Source organism: Pseudorasbora parva, chromosome 8 (assembly GCF_024679245.1).
Source record: "Pseudorasbora parva isolate DD20220531a chromosome 8, ASM2467924v1, whole genome shotgun sequence".
In the NCBI taxonomy this organism is placed as follows: Eukaryota; Metazoa; Chordata; class Actinopteri; order Cypriniformes; family Gobionidae; genus Pseudorasbora; species Pseudorasbora parva.
This window is the reverse complement of record NC_090179.1, coordinates 24,282,745-24,292,641: the sequence shown is the minus strand read 5'-3', so window position 1 is coordinate 24,292,641 and position 9,897 is coordinate 24,282,745. Positions and strand designations below refer to the sequence as shown.

At 37.7% G+C, this 9,897-nt stretch overlaps 1 protein-coding gene across 2 annotated transcripts in view; it reads right to left on the bottom strand.

Moving 5' to 3' along the window:
- Positions 1–9,897, bottom strand: part of nf1a (neurofibromin 1a) — a 98,564-nt gene that overhangs the window by 81,968 nt on the left and 6,699 nt on the right. For both annotated transcript variants that reach the window (XM_067450476.1, XM_067450477.1), the window contains exon 2: positions 2,091–2,234. In XM_067450476.1, the coding sequence (XP_067306577.1) occupies positions 2,091–2,234 (144 nt within the window). The remainder of the gene's footprint in view (positions 1–2,090; positions 2,235–9,897) is intronic.

The following is a 9,897-nucleotide window of genomic DNA, read 5'->3' as shown; positions in this document are numbered from 1 at the left end:
TAAGAAATGTATTTCAATGAATCATTAAATGACCCTGATATGTTCCTAGACATTAAAGGTGTCATGAACTGGCTTTTTTTCTTTTTTTATACTGTTGTCTGAGGTCAACTATTGACATCTGTGTGGTTTTTACATTTTAAAAACATAACTAATAGGTTATTTTCTACACTGGTTTTGAGGCTGTCTTCTCAACGCTGGGTTTTGCACAAAAAACACAATGATTTATTTCTCATCCACCCTCGATTGATTGGAATATTATTTCTGTATTAGACTATTACCATTTCCTGAGACTTGTTTACAAACGATACCGCAGTGAAATGAAGCGAACACACAAACGTTCTTCCCCACGTGAGCTGGAACTTCATTAAAAATAAATGAAGTATCACACATTCCTAATATTAAGATCCGAAGTAAGCTTATGCAGCGACTGTGTTCTTCCACAAATATTTTGCCATCTTCTTCCACATGTTTATTGCTGCTGGCTAGTGTGATCCGATCAGCTCCATGAGTCGGTGGGCGGGGCTTAGACGTTCTGTAGAGGTGTGTTTCGTTATGCGATGATGTAAGGATAAAGCTCACAATCGTTTTCTGGGCCTGGTGTCTATAAAAGCTTTTCTTTGAATAAAAAGGAAGTTTTCAGCTCTGAAACTTACAGGATAATCTTATATTATCATGACCATTTATATATCAAAAGCTCAAGGGAAAGTTGATTTCTCAATTCATCACCCCTTTAAGAAATCATGTTATATTCAAATACTTATATAACTGACAACAGTAGCCGGCCAAGTTGTTGTTGCAGATCTCAACTGATGTTGATGTTGACATGTCTATCTGACATGACCTATCTACCAATCACAAAGTCAGTAGTGTTTCGGCATCCGGGTAGCCAGATCTGCTCTAGTTACCACAGCTGCATTCCTTGCAAACATTCCTACTGATCCTGCAGCCTATCAGACAACCTTGAGTCAGGGAGAGGGGGAGAGGGGAAAGACCACTCTACAGTAATTTGAAAGTGATTGCAGTACCACCACAATCTTACATACACTTCCTTTAACTTATTTTCAATACTGAATGAAGTAATCATACTATATATTATTTAACATTTCTTTTTCTGCCTTTATTTGTGCAATGCCAAGGCAGTTCACTTGCAGAGCTGGGTGGTGTATCAAGTTTGTACAGTATATCGCTACATTTTTAGAAATTATATGGAATGAGGCAATACTGTTTCGATATACAGTGGTTTGATACAATTTGAAAAACAGCAGAGTACGCAGTGAGCTGATGCAGGTAAAGTGCATAATACAATTTGTCCTAAACATGACACATGCTTTATATTTAGGGCCTCAAAATAACTGGTAAGATATATTTAATACAGCTTAAAGCAGCTTGTTAGATGTTCTGACAAAATCTTGTGCTGACAGACAGATAAATACTTTTTTACAGCACTGTTTAATGCGTCTGAGATGTGATGCTTTCCTCATAATTGCATAATTTACACTTCATAGGTATATTCTCCATCTGTAAATGTTTTAAAAAATCATGCAAATATGTCAATTTTGCTGTCAGGAGAGGACGTGCCTTCAGCAAGTGAATCTCCACTAAAATTCAGGCTTTCATGAATGAGCGCCACCGTGCGGATTCACGCCAAACAGAGGGCGCGCAATAGAATAAGAGCCCAACAATTCTGATTAAAATATAAATATTTCTAAAATATTTGTTGTTGGACAATAAATGTGCCATATGTGGAATTTTAAACATACAATTATATTGTTATGAAAGTGACCATTATAATGGGGTAGTCAAATGTAGGCTAATATAATTGGTCTGTGCTATTGTTTTTGTTTTTAACCCTTTTTGTACAGATAATATTGCATAGCATACATTACATTCACTATATTTGTTTTCATAGCCTTATATATCAACATGTTTGTTGGACATCATTGGGCAGGATTTTTTTATTTAAATAGATACATCGCCATTCAACCAAAAAATACTAAGATATTATATTTTTGGCCATATCGCTCAGCCCTATTCACTTCATAAAACATTTATCAAAATGGAAAACTTGACTGTTATAGATGTGGACTTACCATATTGTTCACATTTTTGAGGATGTTGGTCAGGCCGTTGATGACAAGGGCAAATTTGTACTTGGAGATGTTGATCAAACATTCTTTGTTGTGCTCTGTGCTCACTTTGGTGTGGGTGCTCTGCTGTCCAGTTTTAATAGGGAGCTGTGAATGAGAGAAAGTGAGGGACAGAATGAATTAAAACCAACAAACTTTCCAAAGCATCCAAAACAAGCTATCATAGCCTTGACTAATGGTTAAACTGATATAGGTTTTTTCAATGTTTGATGCTGATATATAGACCAGAATTTCAGGCCAGTAAAAATGCTGATTTATACATTAGCAGTTAACACTGAAATGATTTGGGTCGAGAAGATTTAGAAAAAAAAAAGAAGAAAAAAAAAATGTTTTTGAAACAATTCTCTCTTATGCTAACAAAGGCTGCATTAATGTGATCAAAAATCTATTTCAGGCTTTTTTTTATTGTGAAATAGCATTACAACTCACAATAATGTTTTTTTCTATTTTAAAGGGTTAGTTCACCCAAAAATTTAAATTCTATAAATAATTACTTACTCTAATGGCGTTTGACACCCGTAAGACCTCCCTTCATCTTCGCAACACAAATGAAGATATTTTTGTTGAAAAATAGTGAGATGGCTCAGACAGGCTTTCAATGACACCCATGTCATATCTTCTCTCAAGACCAATAAAAGGCACTAAAGACGTCGTTACAAAGCCCATCTCACCACAGTTGCTCTACAATCATTTTATGAAGCGACGAGAATAGTTTTTGTGCGCAAAAAAAACTATATAATGACTTATATAATGATGGGCCGATTTCAAAACAAAGTTTCGAACCGTTACGGATCAGTTTATTGATTCATGATTCGCTTCGCCAACGGCAGTTTGACATGCGATCCAAATCCTGAATCGATACGCTGATTCATAATGGTTCAAAACTTCGTCGCTATTTAGTTTTTTGCACACAAAAACTAATTCTCGTCGCTTCATAAAATTATTGTACAGCTACTGTAGTAAGATGGGCTTTGTAACGACGTCTTTAGTACCTTTTATGGGTCTTGCGAGAGGAAATGACATTGGTGTCAATGACAAAAATATCTTCCTTTGTGTTCCGAAGATGAACGGAGGCCTCAAGTGTGTTGAACGACATTAGGGTAAGCAATTATTGACTGAATTTTGATTTTTGGGTGAACTAACCCTTTAATACTTTATTTAGTTATTACTTCAGTGTCATATGATCCTTCAACATTAATTATTATCAATGTTGAAAACAGTTGTAGTGCTGCTTAATACCTTAGTGGAAAGTTCTGGAAACCCTAATAAATTGTCAGGATACTTTGATGAATGGAAATTTTTAACTTTTGAACTAAATTACTTGAAATAGTTTTTTTTTTAATTATAAAATTTATTATAAAATAAATTTTACACAGTCACTTTTAATCAATTGAATGAATCTTGCTAAATAAAAGCATTAATTATAATAAAAAGAATCTTGCTGAACCCAAAACTTTTGAAACATTTTTCCAAATCTACCAAACGCTAATCGGTTTTCAACTTTCAATGAATTTCAAGTAAATAATAATGATAAAACTGTAAAAGTTGAAAATAATAATAAAAATGCAAAAATACCCATTATATTTACAGTCTTATCAAAGGAAGTAAAGATGATAGAAGGCCCATGGGTCTGGTTAACATGTGTGAATGTTAGGTTCCTGTGGCCCAGGCTTTCAAAGGGCTCTGTTATGTCTTTATTAAGAGCACTGGGAGGAGAACAGCTTGTGGCACGTAGGACGCACAGACTGCAGAGTGAGAGGTCGAACAGCCTTAAATTTGACGCACACCCAACCCTGAGAGAACATCCAAGCCCTTAAAGCACCAACCTAGGGGTGGGCGATATCTCGATATTTTTTCAGCTCGATATGGATTTGGACATATCGTATATATCGATATGTTGTTTATATTAAATTCTGATTCCGCCACTTTGCTCGTTTGCCTTCTCTGTGTTGTGCTCGCGGAGCCTCGCGCGCCTCCCGCCTCTTGCTTTGTTCCCCCTCCCCTCGCGTGTTGTCTCATTGAACACGGCTGCTTCCACAACCAGGTGAGGATTAGTTATCATACTGACAAGCGCGCACGTTGTTCAGGACTCAGTTTAGAGACCATGTTTCCCTTCTAACACAACTGCTTGCTAAAATTCATAAAGAAATATTAATGTTCATCATAGTTCAAATCGCACGTTTCACCCACAGTCAGGTGATTGACACTACTGGTGCGAGACGCGGTCGCAATCATGCCAGTTTATGATTCGTGTCTAACTGATCGCATAGTTTTCGGTTAAAATGTCAAAATGATCGCATATCATTTGAAAACGTTTAAAAAGTATTGCAATATCATTACTATTATTATTTTGTCAGCTTTATCACGGGATTATGATGTATAGGTCTATTCACGTTTTAACCAAGAGTGAAAAACGCGACATCCCGGGTGTCCTGAGACACGCGGTGCTCTTCTGTCAGTTGTACTGTATCATATTATCTTATAGCCTACCTTCTGACATTCATATTTCGTTCTGTAACTGGAAAAGAAGTGAAATTCAGCTCATGTGTAGCCTACATGATCTGCATGATGAGTTTGAATTTTGTCAAACTCATGACAAACATCACTATTTGAATTTTGATACAAATTTAACAGGAAGTGGTGTTATGACAAAATCAGTTTATTTATATCTCAGTCATGCCCCCATCTTTCTGCAAAATGCTTACTGTTTACTTTAACTGTAAAAAAGGGAGTCTTTGATTCATCTTTTGAAAGCATGAAATAAATGAAAAGAAGGCAATATTATTTATTTTCTTTTACAGTTAAATTATTATTATGTATTTAATCAGGAAGTTTTTTATTTATTTTTAAATGTCGCAAAAGCACTTGACTACCTCTTTGCACTTCAATTAAAAAAAAAAGTTTTTGTGGTATTTGGCATATTTGTTTTTGCTGTAGTTTTTAGGGGGTTATTTTTCCTGTAAAGATATCGAGATATATATCGTATATCGAGATATAGCAAAATATATCGAGATATATTTTTTGCTCCATATCGCCCAGCCCTACACCAACCCACCCATCCTGGGTCTAAACTCTCAAACTTTAGGTGTTAAAACAAAGCGCCTCCAGGTCTCCAGACTTCCGTCCTGTGCCTCACACCTGCGGGCCAGCACATCTGCTCGTGTTCTCTCCAACACACACAAGCAGTTAAAGTCTGTGCAGTGGGAGTGTTGAAAGCACACATGGCCAGGCCGTCTTAATGAAGCGTATGTGGAGTGAGGGGGTGGAGGCCTCTCCCCCCTCTAAGCGTTCCCTGATGAGGAATTGGTCTTCACTGTTTCCGAGTACTATGGCTCTTCTCTGGATCAAAAGAACTTTGACTGCGCTAGAAAGTTATATAGCTTGCGAAGAGCTCCAACATTCTGCTCGAATATTTTGATCTGTGGGGTTTACTTGGCAAAAGGGTCCGAACCAGGCTTGCAACATCCCAGCCCAGTCCTCCCCTCTTCACACCATCATTTCGAATATTTCCTGTACTTTGTAACCAATGATGAGATGAAAAGGCAAGAAAAAGTTCCCATAAAAATGCATTAAATCATCTCCAGACAAAATTTCACAGATTCTTTTAGCATCTTTAAAAAAAAAGTGTATGCACTGAATAATAAAAAAATACATAATAATAATAATAATAATAATAAACAGCTATATTTACCTAAATATTACAATGATTTAGTATATCATTACATTAAAGTGTGGGGTCAGTAAGTTTTAGTTACTTTAATACTTTTAATAATCAGCATTAAATTGATCAAAAGTGACAGTATAGAAACTATTACATTTTATTCAAGTCTAAACAGAACCCTGAAAAAATGTATTATGATTTCCACAATAATAAGCAGCGCAACTGTTTTGAGCATTGATATATTGACAATAATAATAAGAAATGCTTTCTTGAGCACCAAATCATCATATTCAAATGATTTCTGCCAGAAGGATCATGTGACAGTGAAGACTGGAGTAATGATGCTGAAAATTCTCTAAATAAATTTTAAAATATATTCAAAAAGGAAACAGTTCTATTTAAGTGTAATCATATTTTATAATATTACCTTTTGACTATATGTTTAATCAAATGCACGAAGGCAAGGGGACATTATAGCATAGTTTTTTCAAGCGTCTTAGTGACCCCAAACTGCAATCAATTAAATTCATCAACAAACCACTACAAATATACAGTGAACATTCAATATAAATCACACAAGTCCCAAGATCAAAATCAGCACTGACCACCAAATGTACCAAATTAACTAGTACACATTAGCACACCAGCCAGGAATAGTCTGTTTCTTTAAGCAGCACACTTAGCATGACCACAATGTGTCAAAAATGTACAATCAAGATTAAACCTTTTCCAATCTTATATTTGAACAAATCAGAAGTATTAATCTGCTTAGGGTAAGCACTAAGCAGATATGTTTGTGGAGAAATTGAGCAAGGCACTATTGGTTGCAACCGTTTAAGTGACCTGACAATTGCAATGGCCAGTGTGAGGGCATGTCAGAAAAACTCTGTGAAACCCTGAGGTTCCCTCCTTCTTTCCGGCCAACTACTGTGTGGCCCTCAGAGAAAAGCGCGTGGCTGGAAATGAAAGTCTCGAGACCGTAGAAGAACCCAGCGCACAAACTGTCTGTACACACAAAACACATGCACTCACAGCACGCACAGCCCAGCCCTGTTGACATCCATTTTAATGCAGGATGCCGATGGACAGTGAGCACTTTGTTTCCCAGGAACGGTTTAAAATTCCAGAAAATTCAGGGACCGATCGCTTCCCTTATGTGCACTTTGGCAGAGCAGGACGTACTCATGTGGGCTATGGAGAGTGGACGGTATATGAACCGAAAACAAAGAAAATAGAAAATATCATCATACAAATCGACTTTGATTATTTAAGACTACAGTTTAATGAAACTTTCATGGGCCACCATTCAAGAAAAATATGACTTTTCACCCCTGTCACATCAGTTGGAAGGGTCTCCTTGGCTAATCTTTTCAAAACTGCAGGAAAATGTGCACATATGTTTTATCATTTAATCTTTGGCTATTACTACAATACAAACAAATCTACTAATGTCAAACGGGTTCACCCAAATGTGAAAATATTCTCATCATCCCCATGTCATTCCAAACCTGTATGACTCAAGCACAAAAGAACGCATTCTGAAGACAACTGATTCCAAACACCATTGGAACTCATTGACTTTCATACATCAGTTCATTCAAGTCATACAGGTTTGAAACAATCTGAAGGAGAGCAAATGATGACAACTTTCATTATCCCTTTAAGCTTATGACAAAAAAATGACCAGACAAGGCCATTCTTAAAAATATTCTTGTTTGCTGTAACCCGACTGACCCTGTCAATTTAGGACCGACTCAAATTATTTTGTTTTTTTGCTTTTATTCCGAATGAGTTACCGGTTGTAAATTTGTGTTAAAAGGTTAGCTCGCCCAAAAATGAAAATTCTATCAATAATTACTTACCCTAATGTTGTTCGACACCCATGAATCATGAATTGATTCATGATTCGGATCACGTCCAACTGCCACTGCTGAAATCACGTTAAATTTTTAGGGTTTTTTTTGTACACAAAAACTATTCACGTCGCTTCATAAAATTATTGTAGAGCCACTGTAGTGAGTGGCTGTAGTGTAGATGTAGTGAGATGGGCTTTGTAAGCCCATCACTGTAGTGAGATGGGCTTTGTAACAACGTCTTTAGTGCCTTTAATGGGTCTTGAGAGAGGAAAATGACATTGGTGTCAATGAAGGCCTGTCTGAGCCATCGGATTTGAACAAAAATATCTTCATTTGTGATGAACGGAGGTCTTACGGGTGTCGGACGACATTAGGGTAAGTAATTAATGACTGAATTAAAATTTTTGGGTGAACTAACCCTTTAGGACAGCGAATTTCTTTTCTGTGACATCATCTATGTTTATTGGTTAACCGATGTCACACTATGGCCTGTGCGTTCGCTTCGTCTCAAGGGGGGGGGGGGGGGGGGGGGGGGTCGCACACCGTCCGCAAAGCTTAGAGCCGCGCCACGTCTTTAAAATTCAAACACATTGTTTTCAATAAGTGTACGCACACCGTAAACTTGGCGCCGCACACACCGTACACTTGGCGTACACATAAGTGTACGCACACCGTACACTTGGCGCCGGCATTCGCCACTCAGGAAATTGTTCAAAATCCTAGCGCGCCATTTCAAGGTTTTTAATTAAATTTATATTTCCTTCAAATCATTAATGTACATACTGATTTCACCCTGTGCTACAAAATACACCCATTGTGCAGCTCTTCTGCCAGAAGTCGATTCAAAATTGAGCCTGCGCGTATATAATGTGCGTGTCCGGTGTGAGATACCAGAGAAGCGGCGCTGCGCAGCTTCGTTCCTGAAATAATGGTGAGTTTGCATTCTTGAGTAGCAGAGCAGGGGCCTGTTCTTTGTACGTCGCTAACTCAAAGCTTATAGCTGGATTTGATTGTTGATGATTTTGCATTATCTCGGATTGTTTGGTTCTTCAAAGCTCATCCTGAACTTGCTATCATAGCAACAGGTCCATAAGCTTAAACCTGCTTGGGACTAGGGCTGCAACGATTCATCGAGTAACTCGAGTTAATCGAATCAAAAAAATCCTCGAGGCAAAATCATCTGCCTCGACGCTTCGCTTAGTCCATTTAACTACACACAGATATTGGAGAAAGACATTTTTTGTGTAAGGACTCGGAGTATGAGCGGATTGCGGTTATATCCGCGGTTCAGGTGCGTAAACATCCCAAACATTGCAGGTGGATGAGAGAAATCGTTAATATGTTGATTTTAATAAAGACGCGGAACTCTCATATCACGCTAAAACGCAATGAATGCGTGTCGTTCTTTAACTTTCGTTTTCAGCTCATGTCGAGATCAAAGACCGCAATGCGAGAGAGAGAGAGCGAGCGGGCGGGCATCAGCACTGGTAATATCATTTAATATCGCTGTTTTTAAATGAAGAAAACTGTGTGTTGAGCTTCAGGATGCGACGCTGAACATTTAAGTTTCATTTGCGGCAGTTCACGCGTCAGCTGAGGAGATACGAGCAACTCCAAACACATGAACTCGATGGAGTTTGCAGCTTTGCACATGGATCACCGTCATTGTGATGTGTGTGAAATCTTTAATGAGACTTTATATATCCTACTTGATAATATCTTCGAAATGCACCATTAGATGTTCTCAATACTAGGCGCAACAAATATCAGAACAAGCTGTAACGCGCGCGTGCGTGTGTGTGTGTGTGTGTGATTAGCAGCGCTCGTGCTTTCAGAGCTCAGAGCTGCGTGCTTTCATTGATTTGTGTAATTTAAATATCACACTTTAATCATATTTATAGCTACTAACTTAAAGCAAGCTGTGTTACAATGATGAATGATTAGCTCAAAAGATCAGCATGTGTGATGTACTTTATCTGAATTAAACATATCTCGCGTTTGATCACGTTCTAGCGGTTATTCCTCTGTGTGATGTATAGGTTGTCGACCCTGGTTTATGTAAATGTAATTTTGCCAAAATAATTTTTTTTGTTTTGTTTAGCAACCTACTTCAGTGTAGCTAATATGTGACGATAGCATTGCGCTTAACACGGAGGATTTGAAGTTGTGACGATCGGGTGCGGGTGGATGGTTTGCTTCTAACAGCTGATTCGGTGACGATAGAGCTGATCCG